The following is a 20,595-nucleotide window of genomic DNA, read 5'->3' on the forward strand; positions in this document are numbered from 1 at the left end:
GGGAGTTTTTAATCTTTCGCAGGGGTTTTGAGTTAATTCGTTGATTCAGATGATTAGGTTATTTGCTTCTTTAGAGTACCTTTTCATTATATGCTAATTTTTTGAGATTTGGAATTTTTGGGTTTTCTTGACTTTTTTGCCAAAATCATCAATATTAAGACAACAAAAGGCTAGAACTACTTCAGTTATGTGTAATGAATCTAAAATATATGAAAGTTTAAAGTTTATCAGTACATTCCAGAAAATAATGAACTTTATTACAATATGCTAATTTTTTTAGAAGGACTATATAAGGCACAAACGAATAGCATTCAGTGTCAGGTCGTCAGCGTTCCAGCATACGCTAGCATGTCAACTGTCCATTACCGCTTGACCTGATTGTTTCCTTTGCCAGTCAACATTAATAAAGTCCTGTATCTGCAATACGCAACTGGTTCCTCCGTCTCGTACCTGACAGTAGCCAACTGCAAAACTCGTAATTTTTAGTGGGCGTTGTCAAAGCAGTTGAGAAAGGAAAACTAATTAGGATCTAATTTCATGATTAAAACTTTTCCGTCACTTTTTTGTGATGGTTTTGTGTCCAAAATCTGGTCTGCTATCATCTTAAAGTCGCTTTTTAATAACACTTTTCAAGGTTATAACTTGTGCTTATGATTGCAAGCCTGAAAGCATAATTTGCATATTGTCAAAATATCGTATGAATGCATTCCATTCCCTAAATAAAGCCCTAACAAAGCTTGCTATTACATCCTTTCCTCCCTCATTTTCCATCATTTATGCTCTATTGTCCATACAAAAGCTTTTCTACCTACTCTGACCTTTATGAGCCGTTCCCCATTACTACGCCATTATGAAGCCACAAATTCAGTGTAGGAACAAGCCTCTAACTAATTCCTCCCACCTTAAACAACACCTGAAATGATGCGAGCGTGACATTAAAATCAGCAAAAACAGTGACTCACACTTGTAGAAGAACTGCATGTTTTTTAATTGTGCACATGACTAATACTTGGGAATGTGCGCTATGATCTGCATTATTGACACACGTTTTAGCTGACCTGTGATCAGGATGTTCTCCAATCTGCTCCCACACACATTTTAGAGCTAAACTCATCCAATTAGGGTGTACATTAGCGCGCACTCAATACCCATCATATTCATACCATTAAAGCCAGGTAGAATAGTCTCATTAGCCAGGATTATGCTGAATAGACTCAGTGGAGTACACATTTATGAGTCATTGTATGACTGTATCACATGCTCCTCGTTATCATTTTTTGTCAAGGTGATGTATTTAATATACACTGGTGTAGTGATTCTGGGAATTTTGGACAACCACTACGATGCCCCTCCAACAGAAGTGCCAACTTCTCAACAAATAATTTCAACCACAGAATTTCGTTTTTGTAAAAATGAGTATGTTCTTGGCCAAAATATGACCTCTAAACAGGAGATTCTCACACATCAATTTGTTGCAGCTGGTGCTTGAGCCTGAAACCTGTTAATAAAAATTAATACTTTTTTACTGCAGGTTTGTTCAGCCAGTAACTCTTCAAGCACTGTTGTGGCACTTTATTGTACTGTGAAAAATTTGGTTTTGGACTGTAAAATTATCCGTTTGTAGGGTGCCGTGGCTCAGTTGTATAGTAGTCGTTCCCCAACCTGGAGCTTATGGGTTCAATTCTCCAGCCCTGTAAACTGTTTTAAGTAAGCTTGAGCAAGAGACTGACCCCCACGTTCCTCCTGGTGCTGCGTCATCTGTAGCTGAATAAAGATATCATGTCAAAGCACTTCAAGTGCCTAAATGGTGGAAAGGTGCTATACAAGTATACAATTAAAATGCTGTTATGTAAATGGCAGCATGTACAATTGTAACCTGTGTATCAATTGTTGCCAAATTAATAATATATTTGTGTTCAAGTCAACAGGCCCGGATACAAAACTACTAAAATTTGTGATGTGTAAAGTTATTATTTCAGGATATTTTACATACTTTTTGTGGCATTGTTGGATGGTGCTGTATTGTGAGATTTTGACTATATCTGTCTGCTACATTTAAACCAAAAATAATGGTTAAAAAATTAATACATTTTGATACTGTAATTGAAATATAGCTGGTCTTGATGGTCTGGAGTCAGCATATTCAACCGTCACACTGACGGCATAGGTTCAAACTCCAGTTGGAGTGCAATGACATCACCAAATGCACCTATCTATCTAACCTACCGTGCTATGAAAAAGTATCTGAACCTTTTGGAATTTCTCACATTTCTGCATAAAATCACCATCAAATGTGATCTGATCTTTGTCAAAATAACACAGATGAAAAAACTGTCTGCTTTAACTAAAACCACCCAAACGTTTAGAGGTTTTCATATTTTAATGAGGACAGTATGAAAACAATGACAGAAGGGGGAAAAATAAATAAGTGAACCATCACATTTAATATTCTGAGCCCCCCTCTTTTGGCAGCAATAACTTAAAGCAGATGCTTCCTGTAGCTGCAGATCAGTCTGGCACATCGATCAGGACTAATCTTGGCCCATTTTTCTCTACAAAACTGCTGTAGTTCAATCAGATACCTGGGATGTGTGGCATGAATCACTGTCTTTAGGTCATGCCACAGCATCTCAATGGGGTTCAAGTCTGGATTTTGACTTGGCCACTCCAGAACGTGTATTTTGTTCTTCTGGAAACCATTCCGAAGTTGATTTATGTCTGTGTTTTGCATCATTGTCTCGTTGCAGCATCCATTCTCTTTCTGGCTTCAACTGTCTGACAGACGGCCCCAGGTTTCCCTGCAAAACATCCTGATAAATTTTTGAATTAATTCTTCCATTAATGGTAGCAGAAAACAGCCCCAAATCTTGAGGTTCCCTCCACCATGCTTCACGGTGGGAATGAGGTGTTGATGTTGGTGAGCTGTTCCATTTTTTGTCCCCACACACTTTAAAGGCGTTTGCTGTAAATCAACAGTTATAATGAAGTTCTTATTAGAATGTTTTGGTAATTCGACAGTTTTTTAACAGTACTATTATACCAACCACAGCTCCCAGTATTTTAATCTAAACTGAAATGTTTTTGTTTTGTTTTTTCATTACTATTATTATTATTATTATTTTACACTGTAGCTCAATACAGCGTAAGGTGAAGACACAGTCTATTACACAGATTAGAGTTCATGACATTTACCATAAGACAGAAGTTATTAGCCTCTTTTGGGGTTTGCCACAATCATTAGACATAAAATGCACATTTTGTATGCAATGACTAAGTTTTCAGGTGAGCGAGGAACAGTACATCGGGTATGCTAATATAATTGAATGTCATCCACTAAGTCTGCTGTGAATATAAAATGTCTTTACACTAGCTGTTCAAATGCCAGGCTTCTGTGATATTAAGGAGGCCGAGATAAATCATTTTAAAATTCATCCATCATTGACTCATTCGCTGCCAATGACGGCAATAGACATTTTAACTCAAAGGGCTAGCATTCATATTGATTGTTTGCAACCCTTTATGTCCTGCATATGCATGCTTCCCGAAACGTGCGTTTGAAGGAAAAAATGGACTGGCACATTCAGCAAGTGAAAAGGTGTCAATGTAAGTCTGAACAGAATGAAAGTACTTTAATTCACTTAATAATGGTGGGTCAATTCTATCCTTATAACATGGGAAGACAATCTAAATGACTTACAGTGGGGCAAATAAGTATTTAGTCAACCACTAATTGTGCAAGTTCTCCCACTTGAAAATATTACACAGGCCTGTAATTCTCAACATGGGTAAACCTCAACCATGAGAGACAGAATGTGTGGGGGGGGAAAAAACAGAAAATCACATTGTTTGATTTTTTAAATAATTTATTTGCAAATCATGGTGGAAAATAAGTATTTGGCCAATACCAAAAGTTCATCTCAGTACTTTGTTATGTACCCTTTGTTAGCAATAACGGAGGCCAAATGTTTTCTGTAACTCTTCACAAGCTTTTCACACACTATTGCTGGTATTTTGGCCCATTCCTCCATGCAGATCTCCTCTAGAGCAGTGATGTTTTGGGGCTCTCGTTAGGCAACATGGACTTTCAACTCCCTCCACAGATTTTCTATGGGGTTTAGATCTGGAGACTGCCTAGGTCCCTCCAGGACCTTGAAATGCTTCTTACGAAGCCACTGCTTTGTTGCCCTGGCTGTGTGTTTGGGATCATTGTCATGCTGAAATACCCATCTTCATCTCATCTTCAATGCCCTTGCTGATGGAAGGAGATTTTTACTCAAAATCTCTCGATACATGGCCCCATTCATTCTTTACTTTACACAGATCAGACGTCCTGGTCCACTTGCAGAAAAACAGCCCCAAAGCATGATGTTTCCACCCCCATGCTTCACAGTGGGTATGGTGTTCTTCGGATGCAATTCAGTATTCTTTCTTCTCCAAACACGAGAACTTGTGTTTCTACCAAAAAGTTCTATTTTGGTTTCATCTGACCATAACACATTCTCCCAGCCCTCTTCTGGATCATCCAAATGCTCTCTAGCGAACCGCAGACGGGCCTGGACGTGTACTTTCTTCAGCAGGGATATACGTCTGGCAGTGCAGGATTTGAGTCACTGGCGGCGCATTGTGTTACTGATAGTAGCCTTTGTTACTGTGGTCCCAGCTCTCTGTAGGTCATTCACTAGGTCCCCCCGTATGGTTCTGGGATTTTTGCTCACCGTTCTTGTTATCATTTTGACCGCACGGGATGAGATCTTGCATGGAGCCCCAGATCGAGGGAGTTTATCAGTGGTCTTGTATGTCTTCCATTTTCTAATAATTGCTCCCACAGTTGATTTCTTTACACCAAGTGTTTTACCTATTGCAGATTCAGTCTTCCCAGCCTGGTGCAGGTCTACAATTTTGTCTCTGGTTTCCTTCGACGGCTCATTGTGTTACTGATAGTAGCCTTTGTTTCTGTGGTCCAAGCTCTCTGTAGGTCATTCACTAGGTCCCCCCGTGTGGTTCTGGGATTTTTGCTCACCGTTCTTGTTATCATTTTGACGGCACGGGGTGAGATCTTGCATGGAGCCCCAGATCGAGGGAGTTTATCAGTGGTCTTGTATGTCTTCCATTTTCTAATAATTGCTCCCACAGTTGATTTCTTCACACCAAGCGTTTTACCTATTGCAGACTCAGTCTTCCCAGCCTGGTGCAGGTCTACAATTTTGTCTCTGGTATCCTTCGACAGCTCTTTGGTCTTGGCCTTAGTGGAGTTTGGAGTGTGACTGACTGAGGTTGTGGACAGGTGTCTTTTATTCCGATAATGAGTTAAAACAGGTGCCATTAATACAGGTAACGAGTGGAGCCTCGTCAGACCACGTTAGAAGAAGGTAGCCAGAAATCTTGCTTGTTTGTAGGTGACCAAATACTTATTTTCCACTCTAATTTGGAAATACATTCTTTAAAAATCAAACAATGTGATTTTCTGTTTTTTCCCCCACATTCTGTCTCTCATGGTTGAGGTTTACCCAGGGGTGAAAGTGGTTAGAATTTCTTGCCAGAACTCCTCGACGTGAAGGTCGCCTTGGAGCCAGAATTTTTATTTTATTTATTTATTTATTTATTTATTTATTTATTTATTTATTATGGGGGGTTAAAACTACTTAAATGCAATGTCAGATATTTCTATAACACATAAGAAAACTGATTTCCATTCAAAATTGTATTTTTTCAATTATTTGCAAAATAAAAGTTACCAAAAACAGCTATAACCCAAACATCCATCTCCTAATTTTTATTTTCCCTCATTTCCTCACATACTAAATGCCAAATCTCAATTTTAACTACTTAAGAACATAGGATGTATATTAAGATTGGAGATAATGTAAACATTTACTTTTTGCTGTGTTTTTTAATAATATATTAGTAACATACTGTACATTCAGGAAAAATAAGTACAAATGACAATGATATTATGCAGAGTGAAATGGAATATATTTTGAAGATCGTGCAAACATTGACTTTTTTAAGTAATAGGAAAATGAATAAGAAGCCTAACATAAATGAACAAATATAAGTCCAAAGTGCACATTTGCCACGTTTACATGGAGCCAAATATTCCAATTACAATCGGAATATTTGTTCAAACCGAATAAATGTGTTCCATATGAACACCTCATTCGGAATGAACAGGCCCAAACCGAATGGAATTTCATTCCGATTCACAGGGGTGGAATATTCCTTTTCCCAAACCGATTAGAAGTAAAATTATATCATGTAAACAGGGAAGCGGAATGGTGTCTGGTTGCGTTCTTTCTGCACATGCTCCGTACTGACGTGGTGACGTCACTTGGTGACGTAAGTAACGTCACTTGCAACATGGCTTCCAAGCACACGCACAGCGCACCCACACAACTTTTTAAATGAACGGCGTATCATTCTGAAGTTTTGTTTCCACTCGAAAAGTTAAAACAGCAGCTGATCTGACGATCGATCTCCATGTTTTGCAACGTGACGCTTTGTTTTGATTAATCCGCGCATGTCAGACGGCAGTTGTCAAACGTCCTTTCAGAATAAAGGCAGACACATGTAAACGCTGGATCGGAATAGATGAAGTGACATGTAAACAGCTGATGTGAAATTTCCATTCGGAATGATTTGAATCGGTATGAATAAAAGTCAGCATGTAAACGTGGCTAGTGACAGCTGATGAACCTCCCCATCAGAGCAAATAAAACTAAATAAGATAAATAAGCCACCTTAACTCTTTCCTTGCTTTTAAAGATTTGATCCATTTTCTGTGGTTTTTTTTTTTTTTTTTTTTTGCTGTTTCAGAAAACATGCACATTTGAACCAATCAGAGCTAACTATCTCTGGTGATCACATGTAAATATGTCAGCCAGTTGAACGGATAAATGAGTCCAGGCGTTTTGCTTTGCTGCGTGCATTCGCACATTGGCGTGACTCGTCATCGTCACACTCAGATAACTGCAGCAGCTGGGGAAACCTCCATGCCGTCCGTGGAATAAAATAAAGAGTAAATATCGGTGGAAGCGGATTACGCTACACAAGCACTTTATTATGCTTGTTGTTAACACTTGTGTATGTAAATCTGATGTTGGTAGATTGTTTTCTTCTTGGAGATGAGATGCATGTGTGGCAGCTTTTCTATTTTTTTATTTTTATTTTTTTTACATAGCGTTTTGACAGTTGCAGTCATATTTTCGGAATCAAAGCACCGTATACCAGAACAGCATTCCGGCCCTGAATCTTATACCGGAACTGTGTTCCGGCCCCGAATCGTATATCGGAACTGCGTTCCTGACCGTTCCCGTTCACTTTCACCCCTGGGTTTACCCATGTTGACAATTACAGGCGTCTCTAATCTTTTCAAGTAGGAGAACTTGCACAATTGGTGGTTGACTAAATACTTATTTGCCCCACTGTATATAACTGAAGTCATTATACTAGTATAATGCAAAGAAGGTAGCTTAATAGTTGGTCGGGACAATTTCAGCATCCTGAAAAGTTGGTAGTGTTATGTCCCTACCGTCCCAATGCAAACCTACGCGCTTGATGAGATGACTTTTTCAGGTAATCTGTGGCAACACTGTGTGTGCATTACACTTTTTTTTTTCCCACTAAAATGTAAAGTATTTTGATTCTTAAATGTGACATGAACTGATGGACTTTCATGCAATGAATTTGTGGTGATTCACATTGAAATCTGCCATCATGGTAGATTTCATTACAGGGAAACACGATGCTGATATAATATTTCATCTTGTGCAATTGCTTGTCTCATACTGGATACAGATCGCGGCCACCTGTTTTCAACGCGTCTCCGTCTCCATCCAATGGGAGCGAGCGGGGGTGGGGGTGAGTTGGAGGGAGGGTGGGGAGAGAAGTTGGAGGCGAGAGTGAGAGACGCTCATCCGCGTCCTCGCAGAGCTGCGATTGAGGGAAAGCACACCTATTCAATCACACGTCTTTTGTTGTCGTAACATTTTGGAGTGTTTTGGGGGGGTTGTTCAATTCGCCAGAGGAGGGGCCGCGGGGGCAGACGCCCAATTAAGCCACAGGTTGACACATCTCGCCATGGCTTCTCGTCTGCGAGCGACCACCGTGTTCGGCGGCGACGTCACAGTTGGCCCCGCGAACCGCTCGTACGGGATGGGGAAGCACGCCGAGTGAAGCGCGTCGAACGAGGAGGAGAGGACAGAAGAGAGAGGGGGCGTTGGAGCGTCGGGACGCCGTGCGCAAAGCTCGAGAGGCGGCTTAGTGGACCTGTGGAGGAAGCCTCATGAACGGAGGCGAGAGGGGGGAAGAGAGACACGGAAATAGAGAGAGAGAGAAAGAGAGAAGATTGCATGGCTGTGACAACATGAAAAAGAAAAAAAGTGGGGTGGTGTGTCTTCATCCAGTCAATTGATCCAACACATCTGCTCTTTGGGAGTGGAGGAAAAGAGGTAGGATGAGAATATAAGATGTGGCAGGTGTCTGATTATGTCACACTAAAAAAGTAGGTTACTCTTTTGAAGCTTCTAAAGTAGTCATCTATTTCTAAGATACCAAAACAACCTCAGGCAGATGACATAGAGAATATTGCAAGTGCATGAGTAATGTGGGCAATTTTCCTTCATCAAGTCTTCTAAGGTTTGTGCCACCTGATGCTTGCCTTGTCTTCAGAAGCATGAAAATAATTGTTTGTGTTTGTGTCCGCCAGACCAGAGGTACGCGGTCACAGTTCTGACCATGGAGCCTCCCCCCTCTCTGAGCCTGGCTCTTCTTGGAGGCAGCGAGGATGAAGACCAGCGTTTTCTCCTCCCCCTGGCGGGCATTTCCCACCCCACGGCCTCTGGAGTCCAGGGTACTGGGTCGAATCACTCCAACCACACGACGGCATCCAGTCTCAGCCGCCTCAACGGCAGCAACCCATCACCATCGCCAGTCGCCACTCCCTCATCCCTGCCAAAGTTGTCGTCGACCGGGCCGCCGCCCATCCCCAATGCCCTTCACCCTACCAGCACGCCGCTCTCCTCCTGCTTGGGGTCACAGCACAGCCTAGGCGGGGACAACTCTCCCATCTACAATGCCCTTTTTTACTCTTCCCACTCGCCCTCCATGGATCGCGAGAGGGAGCGGGACCGTGGGTGCAAGCACAGACAGGCCAGCCCGCTGGTCCACCGCAGGGACAGCAATCCATTCACCGAGATCGCCATGAGCTCCTGCAAGTACACAGGTGGCGTCATGAAGCCCCTGAGCCGCCTAAGCGCCTCCCGGAGGAACCTCATTGAATCGGACAGCAGCAGTGAAACCAAAGAGGGCGGCGTTTCTGCTGTTGCTGGAGCCACGGCGACAGGGGGTCACGACCGCCAGCGTGAAGCTGCTACCTCCTTGGTCACCCAGTCCTCCACGAATCAGCAGCCCCTCCAGAGCCCACCAGAGATTGTAATTTCATCAAAAGAAGACTCGCCGTACCCTAGGGTAGGATATGACATCAGCGACGCCACCTCTGACCAGATGTCCATCTACCACCAGAACCATGCACTCGTGGAGAGTCGACGGGCACATCCGGGGAGGGGCGCTAGCGGTTCCGGGGCAGTGGGACCTGGGGCCAGGGCCGGCACCACCAAGGCCTCTAAACGAAAGAACCAAAACATTGGCTACAAACTGGGCCATCGCAGGGCGCTGTTCGAAAAGAGGAAGAGGTTGAGCGACTATGCCCTAATCTTCGGGATGTTCGGAATTGTTGTCATGGTTATCGAGACAGAACTGTCCTGGGGTGTCTACACTAAGGTGAGAACCTATGTTTCTTATTTTGCTTACATATAAAGTCTTGATGTTGTCCAGAATATGTTGGTTGAACAATTTTGTGTCAAAATAGTCCACAAAATTCTGGAGAGGACAATATATTATCATCATGTGACTAGGAATGTGCCGGTATGAGATTCTGACAGTATGATAACCTGAAGCCAAATTATCACGGTTTCACAGTATCACGGTATTGACATTACAGCTCTAAAATGTGTTACTTTGAGATATCTGGGTTTAAAAAAAAAAAAAGAAAAAACTTCCATTGAACAGGATTTTTATTTTTCAAAAAAAAATATCAAATTGGAATGTAAGTGTAATGTTAAGTTAAAATGAACAAAAACAAAATAACAAAGTATTCTAAATAAAATTAAAATAAATGCAGTCCTTTAGGTGAGCATAAACCCACAGCTCAACATTATTACCATCAGTACAAAAATAATTGAATTATTTTCTATAAAAAGCACTTGTATATGACTCGTATCATATTTACATTATACAGACACTCTCTTTCTCAACACAGACAGTTGCCAGAGAGAAAAAAAAAGACACGTTTTGCCACCACTAAAAGCATTAAACACGCTGGAGTTAACTCTCGTAGCTGGTGGGAAACGTTCATGACACTGTTTACTCACCTTTAATTTTGTATAAATGCGAAATCATATTGGAATTATTGCCTGCTTAGCAGCCCCTGTCCGCTAACATGTTTTACATATCAGTTGCCCCTCGTCCTCTAAGCTGTGAGTCTGTAACTTTTCCGTCGTCGAAGTATTCCCATAGTTTCGCCTCCTCCAGCCATCGTGTAGCACAGCTGACTCACTGACACTGAGCAACAACCGGTGGGGGAGGGTTGACCCTTGCAGCTGCAAGCGAGGGATTTCTCCATGCATTTTTGGGACTTAAAAATATACCGTAGGGAGTCTAGGGATGGTATGACGGAAAATTTTTGCAGTTTTGAAACCTTGACGTTTTCATACCACGGTATACCTTGAAACTGGTAATCGGCACATGTTTACATGTGACCTGAGTTCCCTATTGATGATGACAACACCAACTGCCTGTTCAAAATTCACCACTGTAATAGTATATGTTACAATTGCATAACCTTCAAGTTTCATTCATGGTACTTATCCCAGGAACACTAAAAGTTTGATTGTTCGTAACGTCAAAACATCATACATAGTTACAGTGGTGCTTTACCACTGGTGCTTTACCACTTGTGAGCTTACAACGAACCCCACTTGTGGGTTATATAGAATAGCAACCTGTCAACAAGTAGCAGTTTCGGTTTCAGTTCAAGTTTACTGTTACACAAAACACTGAAAAAAAAAAAGAATTACAAAAGTGTGTATTAAAAACAACTATACAAATTTGCCTTTGAATCATCCTCTAAGTCAGGGGTCCCCAAACTATTCCACATCGGGCCGCTGTGGGTGCTGGATTTCTTTCCAACAAAACATCAATCTGGTGTCTTGTGTTATCAGTTCTTGCTTGTTTTAGCAGAAACCTCATTGGTTAAACGGTCTGTGCTCAATCAGTAGGAACAAATACCAGGGCCCACAATGGCCCTTGAGGACCGGTTTGGGCATCCCTGCTTTAAATCATCGCTAACCCTCAGAGGTGGGTAATAACATGTTACATGTACTCCGTTACATTTACTTGAGTATCATTTTGAGAAAAATGTACTTCTAAGAGTAGTTTTACTCAGCAATAATTTTTACTTTTACTTGAGTAGATTTGTGAAGAAAAACGCTACTCTTACTCTGCTACTTTGGGCTACACAAGAGTCGTTACATTTTTTTCTTTATTGTACATATTAGATTTATTTATTTTTTTTTTTTTACCAGTAATGCCAAGAGTAGCTCTACCAATTTCTGCAATGAAACATCGCAACAATAATGACTATTATACCAATCAGATGCAAGCTTGCTGTTCTATGATCACGCCAGCCTGTTCAATCACGTGGTGCCTTTAAAGCACTGTAAAAAATAAGTATATGACTCAAAAGTGCGGATTTAGACCTCTCTCCCAGTTTTTATTTGCCGCCGATGACCACAGAAAAACGGAGATATGATTCTTTTAATTTCATAATAGTAACTATGAAAGAACTGTTCCCGATTGAAACTAGGAACTATTTTCTCTACTACAGGGCACTCATGCATGGACGAATAATGCTCTGTTTCTGTTATTTTTTTCTCTCGGTGGAATTCAGTAATGTTTTTCTGTATTTCTTTGGCTTATGTAAGGGGTTACTGTACAGTAGCATAACAAAGCTCGTATTGGTAACTTTGTGCTGAGAAAAAAATACCATTGTTAAAAAAAAAAAAAAATCAAACACAAATGTAAGCAGTTACTCACAATGTTACTCATTACTTGAGTAGTCTTTTCACCAAATACTTTTTTAGTTGTACTTGAGTACAATTTTTGGATGAGTACTTTTACTTATAGTTGAGTAATATTATTATTATAATGATTGAAGTAAGGTAAAGCTACTCTTACTTGAGTAAAATTTTTGACTACTGTACCCACCTCTGCCCTCACTGGACCGACATGGACGGCTTACAAACACCATCAATAATCGCGGTTTATAACCTTTTAACAACTAATATTTGAACATGCAGTAAATGGTGCAGCAAAAGACTTAGACAGATATCGGTGCAAATAAACTACTATTATGGCAGCTGTGAAATATTCTTTGTCTGTTCCTCTATAGCCCTGTCAGACGTAATATATCAGAACATTACCAGGTAACGTGACCCAGAATTTACCCTGTTTCCGGTTTTTTTCAGATAAAGGGAATATACTCGTACCTTACTAGAGGGAAATGTTGTGGTACTTACCTGGCTCGGCACCTTTCACATGCACATTCCGCTGAATAAAATTGTAATTTACTGTACTGATCGGACTTATTTATTTGTAAAAGACCAGAATGTAAAATGGCACGTCCTCAATCATGTTTATTTAAAAAAAAAAAAAAAAAGGGTCCCGTGCTTTCTTATTCAAAAGTTATCAGTCTTTTTCTAAGCCTAAAATGAACAACTGTCATATCTAGTTTGTGAATAAGTTAGTTAATAAGTTTTTTTTTTGCTGCTTGTCAAATGTTGTTATTTCATCTTAGAATGAAGAAAAACGAGGATTGTACTTAGTACAGCGCGCTGTAGTCACATGATAGCCACGTCATTAACCTTTGCTCTCCCAAGCTACTCAAGCAACTGCTGCTTTCAGACATAGCGCAAGCCTGTAATGTTCCGGAAAATGTCCATGTCAGCTGAATTGACAAATTGCGTTTACACTAAGAGAGTGTCAGTTAAATACCAGTACATTCCCGGATTTGTTCGTGTATCGGAAAGGGGTTTATAATCGTATTTTACTACACCTGATGGTGCAAACCTTAGGGGCCTGTTACAGTTAATTGGAACTTCTATCCATTCCAAACGGTAAAGATGATTAGAGTTTTGAGCCCCAAGTGTGGTTACAGAAAAATTTTAACTTTTAAATCAAGACGCAACTTAATTCAGAAGTCAAAGAGCACTTTTAATTTTTTATTACCTGTGGGTGACACACCAAAAATTGGTCTACAACTCAGAAGACGCAGCAGAAAACACTAGATTCAGTTACATAATTACATTTGGACGACATAGAGACTTACAAATACAATATGAAAAGGTGGGATAGGCTCCAGTACCCCTGTTGTCCTTGTGAGGATAAACAAAAGGGAATATGAATTAAGTTCATATTGTAGCCTATTTTTTTCTGTTATGATAATTTATGCAAGGTGACTTGGCTTTATATCTTAAAAACACGTCTATTTAGCACAAGTAAAAAAAAAAAAATACTGTGCTATGCATAAATGGGATTGTAAATCTAATCTTGGGTGAGTTTGATTGTTGTCACCGTATATGTGTAGGTTTTTGATTATGACTCTGGCTTCCACCCACATCAATATACAGTAACCATATATGTTAAGTTCTTTGAAGACTCTAAATTTTCCAATTGGCATTTCCTTATTAAAGAGTCATATATCTTTTATTGATTTATAGTTTCATTATCATTAAACAAAGTGTCGCTGTCAGTCAAAAATTCAAACAAACAAAAAAAATCGCCTTTTGCAAAAATCACAGTCAAGGCGTCAGAATAATAATAATAAAATAATGCAAACTGGTTAAACTTTAGAGTAGCTGAGATCTGTCATGACAGAACATCGCTTCAATTATATCTGGCGCCATCTAGCGTTGTGAATGGGTATAACGTCTAGACCGCGAATATAAGACGACCCCCACTTTTTCAGTCTTATTTCAATGCAAAAAACACCGTCTTACAGTATATTCGGGCCAATACGATAATTGAGACACTATTATGATGGTATATTATGATTAAGATTTTCGTAGAGACCTGTTGGCTCCTTCGTATATATATATATATTTTTTAAATAATGACAGCTTTTGAAAACGATATCTCGATTCTTGGCATTAGCGTATAGATAACGTTTTGGGATACAATGTATCACGATACATCACCATTTTGATATTTTGTCACACCCCTACTTACTGGTGAAGATAAGTGAACCAGAGAACGGTTGGATGGAAGCGCCGGTTTACAGGTTTTAGTGATTTAGCAGAGCTTTGACAGCTCTTCGAATATGACCAGAAGATGCAGCGAAGTATGATACAGTTGCAGCTGTTGAATGCTGGAGGTGCGTGTTCGGTGACGTCATACAATGATGATGAGGACAAGCAATAGGCGTTGTAGATTATCAGTCGGAGGCCAGCTTCTCATTTGTCTGTGTAATGGTGAGGGTAATAAGATGAATCGGCCCCCAGCAGCTATTGTTTGTTTATCTGGGTTCGTCCCCATGTCCTTGTTGTGGCTTTGTTTGAGCGTGACATAGCACAAAAGGTCGGCCAGGGCTCAGCTAATAAAGTGAAAACATTACTTCTAGCCGCGTGGCGCATCACGCATGGATCAACGATCAGACGACGGAAGGATGTGGACAGATAGCCGCTCGAGATTTTGTCCAGTGGGCGTGTCTGACATCTTCCATCTGCTGTATGACTCTCTCTTATGATTATCACCAAGGAATATGTGTGGTGTTCCCACCCTGTCCACATTAATTGTTGCTCACCATTCATTACATTATGACTGTCTGTGACTCTTTCATTAAGGTAAAGTCACTTTCTGTTTTTTTTTGTTTTTGTTTTTTTGCGCACTACATCATTGTCTCTGTTCTTTTTACCCGGCAATGTCTATGTGATCTTTCTGTCTCCTTTTTGTTCCGACTGCTTTCTTTCTTATAACTCTTTCTATCCATCCTCCAGTGGATGTCAAAGTGGAGTTTGCTTGGAGGAGAGAAATGGAAGGCTGTGTCTGTATATGTGTGTGGGTGTGTGCGTGCGTGTGTGTGTGTGTAAAAGGTCGGAAGCGATAATGAAAAAGCCTTGATTTAGGCTCTTGCGCTATGTGCGATGCCGCAACGCACATTGGGACATGGGAGCTAAGGCCGATCAATTAGAATTGATAGACAGCTGAGAATTTGAGCGTGTGGAGAGCCTTGTTTGCTTGTGTTATCTTCCCATTGACAAATCTATTCCCAACTACCTATCCATGCAGGAAGGTGCTGAATCTAAACCATCTTTAATGAGAACAAGAAGACGTGCTTAGTACAAGCAAAAAAGTATTTCCATCCAACCTCGACCAAGTAAGCAAGCATACGTAAAAGTACAGTGGTACCTCGACATACGATCGCATCAACATACGATCCTTTTGACATCCGACGTCAAATTTGACTCGTCATTTGTCTTGACATTTGACGACAAACTCGAAATACGACAATTTATGACGTCGCAATTTCATTGTTTTCCTCAAAGAAGGACACACGGCGGATTTTCTTTTGAGAGGAATCAGCATGGGTCCCAAGAAGGTTAGTGCAGGTAGTGAAGAAAGGAAAAAAAAAGTTACACTTACCATTGAAATGAAGTTGGAAATGATAGAAAAATATAAGTTTGGTGTGAGCGTCAGTGAACTGGCTTGGAACATGTCTACAATGTCGATGCTCCTCCTCTTCGCCAGTCATTATAAGTTAAAGTGCATGTGACACGAAAAAGCATGTTTATTTCATAATACACGCGGTATTCTATGCTCCTGAATGATATGGACCGCTTGGATGTGTGTGGAAGCGATCGCTATATTTATTTAGTTTTTTGAATCCCGCGCCATGAAAATGAATGACTTCCGGCTTTGGTCTTGCATTGAGGAGGAGGGCGCTGTGATGTGTCACGGGTGAAGGCGTCCTCTTCACTAAACAGCCGTACTGTTGTGTATGAGGACTAAGGATTCAGCTTAGTTTGCGGATTAATACGTTTATTTTTCGCATCACGCCAGCCAAACGGCTGCAGAAAAATCATGCTTTATGAGGGAGAGGCGTGTGCGCATTTTTGGAGTTTCAAAATGTTCCCATTCACCGTGGATATTGGCCAAGCCCTACTACTGTGGGACCATTGGACTTATGAGGAAGTGAGTAAACATCTTGTTTTGTATTATGTCAAGTATTAATACAGCGATTACAAATTAAACACTACAAATTTTCTTTAAATAAAGGACTACTTACATTTGATCATTGATAGGCATGTAAAAAGCTCTCCACGTGCACATTAGCTGCACGTTAGCTGCACAACAACTGCAGCCGCCCTCCTCCGGGGAACGAAGTGTAAATTGCTCTCCGCTGGGCGGTTTGCCGATCCGCGAAGACAATCGACAACCCAGTCGACATGTCAAATAATCCAGGCTAGTTATGTGTGATTTTCCGGTTCGAAGACTTTGAAACATCACTCGGTTCGGGTTAGCATGTCGGCTAGCTGTCACGCCTCTTGGTTTGTTTACATTCTCGGAAGCCGGGGAAGGGAAATGACAAATGTCCGATTTAGGTGTCATAAAATATCGTTCGGGAGGTGCGACAGTAAAGGTAAAGTCGACAGTTTTGACCATTATGGAGTAATTTTGCCATGTCGTCCTGAATAAGTGCATTTTTATTATTTCATATTCCATTTAGCACAAGACTGTTATTTGTCATCATCATGCCATTTATTTAGCAATTGGGGAAAATACTTGGATAAAAAGAATATCCTGTAAAAATAATGAATTAAAGAGACAGAAACAATGACATTTTGCAGCTCTCTTCGTCGCGTTTTCCTCGTTGTGAATAGTTCCCCCTCGACGGGCTGACTGGTCCTTCTCAAGCCATTTAATTAGCTATTGGGGAAAAATACTTGGATAAAAAGAATATCCTGTAAAAATATTGGAGTAGAGAGACTGAAACAATGACATTTTGCGGCTCTCTTCGTCGCGTTTTCCTCGTTCTGAATAATTCCCCCTCAGTGGGCTGAATAGTAAAACCGATGAGCCCAGTCTCCCGCTGACGTCATCCACCTGTTGGAGATGCTAGACCCCTATAATGGTAGGCGTGGCTAACCGGCAGATTAAAAGATTAATTTCTCGTCATCTGCGCTTTGCTAAATTGTTGTATATAGTACAATCGTCTCAAAATATGATTCTAATTTACATAATAATGGTATTTAAGATTTTTTTTCTCCTGTCGTATGCAATTTAAGGTGATTTAATTATTATGATTCTACCATCAGCAAGGAAATCGCCAGTTTCGTCAGGTTTTTAATCATTTATTTTACAACTTGAGCAACACAAGATGGCTACTGTCCACCGTAGCCGACGCCAATAACAAAATGAAAAGAGAAAGTAAAAACTCTTCCCCACCTCTCTAACTCTGTCGTCAGTCACACGATGTGTTCAGGAACAGCATGGGAATTGCCTCATTGGAACCCGAGTTGTTACATTATTATTATTACAGGAAATTCCCGGGTTGCGAACAAGTTCCGTTCATACATTGGTGACATAAACTGAATTACTGCATAAGTCGAAATTAACCCTTTAAGTACCCCCAAATAACTATGCAAAAAGTCCAAAAGTATTGCATACACTACCTTTTGGTTGACTCTGGAGCGGAGGCCAACATCATGAATGTGGATCTGGCCCAGCAGCTCGCCATTCGGCGTCACCAACTTTCCCCATCTGTTCCTGCACAAGCTCTGGATGGACATCTACTCGACACAGTGACCCACATCTCAGCCCTGGTAACCATGCTTCTGTCCGGATACCACCACGAGTCCATCCAGTTCCATCTGCTCCGCTCACCAGGTCAGCCTCTCATGCTTGGTTATCCATGGATGCGCCAGCACAACCCTAACCTCGATCGGGAGACTGGAGTGGTACGAGAATGGGGTAGGAGATGCCACCAGACCTGCTTGAAGGAGGCTGTCATACCCACCAACCCTGAGTGTCAGCCCTGTCCCAGATATCTCCAATGTGCCTGCCTGCTACCGTGCACTCCATGAGGTCTTTAAGAAAACCAAGGCCACTTCCCTGCCCCCTCACCGGCCATATGACTGCGCCATAGACCTCCTGCCCGGCACGGTGCCACTAAGGAGCCATCTGTATTCCTTATCTGCACCAGAAAAAAGCGCCATGGAGAAGTACATTAATGAATCCCTAGCTGCCGTGTTAATCCATCCAGCGTCCTCGCCTGCTGGAGCTGGATTCTTCTCTCTCCTGAAGAAGGATGGCTCTCTCCCCCCATGCATAGATTACCGTGGACTCAATGACATAACCATCAAGAACTGCTACCCCCTGCCACTCATGTCATCTGCTTTTGAACTTCTCCAAGGTGCCATTGTGTTCACTAAACTGGATCTTAGGAATGGTTCGAATGAAGGAGGCGATGAGTGGAAGACGGCATTCAACACGCCCTCCGGACACTATGAGTACCTAGTCATGCCCTTTGGCCTAACCAACGCCGCTGCAGTATTTCAGGCCCTGGTAAATGATATCCTGCGAGACATGCTTACTATCTTTGCGTTTGTGTATTTCGATGACATACTGATATTTTCCAAAACCATGTCTGACCATATAAATTGCGTCCAGCAGGTTCTGCACCATCTCCTGGAAAACTCCCTGTTTGTCATAGCAAGGAAATGTGAATTCCATGCCAGATCGGTATAATTTCTGGGACAGATAGTGGCAGAGGAAAGGCTTCAGATGGATCCTGCAAAAGTGACAGCAGTTACATCTTGGCCTGTACCGGAGAATTGCAAAAACCTGAAACAATTCCTGGGTTTTGCCAACTTCTACAGACGATTCATCCGGAATTACAGCACAGTGGCATCTCCCCTCACAGCCCTTACCAGCGCAAAGGTTCCGTTCAGGTGGACTCCAGCAGCTGACAAGGCCTTCGAGACGCTTAAGGCACGCTTCACTTCTGCTCCAATCCTCCAAATGCCCGACCCAGAGTGACAATTTGTGGTAGAGGTGGATGCGTCCGACGTGGGGGTCGGGGCAGTGCTTTCACAGCGCGCAGCATCGGACGGAAAGTTACATCCGTGTGCCTTCTACTCTCGCCGACTGTCCCTGGCTGAGCAGAATTATGACATTGGGAATCGCGAGCTGCTGGCTGTGAAACTCTCTCTGGAAGAATGGCGACATTGGCTTAAAGGATCAACCGTTCCGTTTCTGGTGTGGACCGACCACAAGAACTTTGAATACATAAGAACAGCTTGGCTGTTGAACCCGCGGCAGGCCCGGTGGTCCGTATTCTTCACACGTTTCAATTTCACCCGCTCTTACCGCACTGGTTCCCAAAATGCAAAGCCCGATGCCCTTTCTCGAGTATTCCAGAAGGATGAAGCACTAGTGGAGGATTCCAAGCCCATTCTCCCTGATTCCTGCATAGTTTCCACGCTGACCTGGGACATTGAGGAGCAGGTCAAAGAAGCCATCCGGGATCAGCCTGGCCCCAGCGCCTGCCCCACTGATCGCCTCTTTGTTCCTGTTAATCTGAAGTCCCAGGTGATCCAGTTGGGCCACAACTCCCACCTTGCTTGTCACCATGGTGTCACACGCACCATCCACCTGCTCTCTCCCAGAGATTCTGGTGGCCATCGTTGAGAACAGACGTCCAAGACTTCGTGAAAGCCTGCCCCACATGTAGCCAGAACAAAACCACCAGCCGTTCCCCAGCCGGCTTGCTCCAACCGCTGCCAGTCCCCAAGCGACCCTGGTCCCATATATCAATGGACTTTGTCACCGGACTCCCTCCGTCTGAAGGAAACATTGTCATCCTCATGGTTGTGGATAGGTTCAGCAAGGTGGCCCACTTCATCCCGCTGCCAAGATTGCCCACTGCTAAGAAGACGGCACAGGTGGTTATGGAGCAGGTGTTCCGAATAACAACTTCAGGCCAGTTGCACTCACTCCTGCTGTGATGAAGTATTTTGAAAAACTGGTCCTGCGTCACATCAGAGCCAGCCTTCCTCCCTCCTTTGATCCCTGTCAGTTTGCCTACAGAGCCAACCGCTCTACTGAAGATGCTATTGCCATAGCAACCCACACAACACTGAGCCACTTGGAACAACAGCAGTGCTACATCAGGATCCTTTTCATTGACTTTTGCTCTGCATTTAATACCATCATCCCCGGCATCCTGGTCACCAAACTGCTTAACTTGGGCCTCCTCCCCTCCATTTGTTCCTGGGTCAAGGAATTTCTGACTAACCGCTCACAGTATGTTAAACTCGGCCCCTACACATCCCCTACCATCAAAGCACTGGAGCCCATCAAGGCTGCGTGCTGAGCCCGTTTCTCTATTCCCTGTACACTCATGACTGCACACCTCTCCACTCATCGAACACCATCATAAAATTTGCTGACGACACAACTGTTGTTGGTCTTATCCCCGGAGGT

The 20,595-nt window shown here is 42.2% G+C and overlaps 1 protein-coding gene across 2 annotated transcripts in view; it reads left to right on the top strand.

Moving 5' to 3' along the window:
* The first annotated feature begins 7,939 nt into the window (after nt 1–7,939).
* The window catches only part of kcnn3 (potassium intermediate/small conductance calcium-activated channel, subfamily N, member 3), a 218,485-nt gene continuing 205,829 nt past the window's right edge, over nt 7,940–20,595 (top strand). Inside the window, exons 1-2 of one of the 2 annotated variants that reach the window (XM_057834614.1) lie at nt 7,940–8,447; nt 8,705–9,777. In XM_057834614.1, coding sequence (XP_057690597.1) covers nt 8,734–9,777 — 1,044 coding nt within the window. In that variant the 5' untranslated portion in view covers nt 7,940–8,447; nt 8,705–8,733. The other variant, XM_057834615.1, reaches the window with a different exon arrangement.

Source organism: Corythoichthys intestinalis, chromosome 4, assembly GCF_030265065.1.
Source record: "Corythoichthys intestinalis isolate RoL2023-P3 chromosome 4, ASM3026506v1, whole genome shotgun sequence".
Taxonomy (NCBI): Eukaryota; Metazoa; Chordata; class Actinopteri; order Syngnathiformes; family Syngnathidae; genus Corythoichthys; species Corythoichthys intestinalis.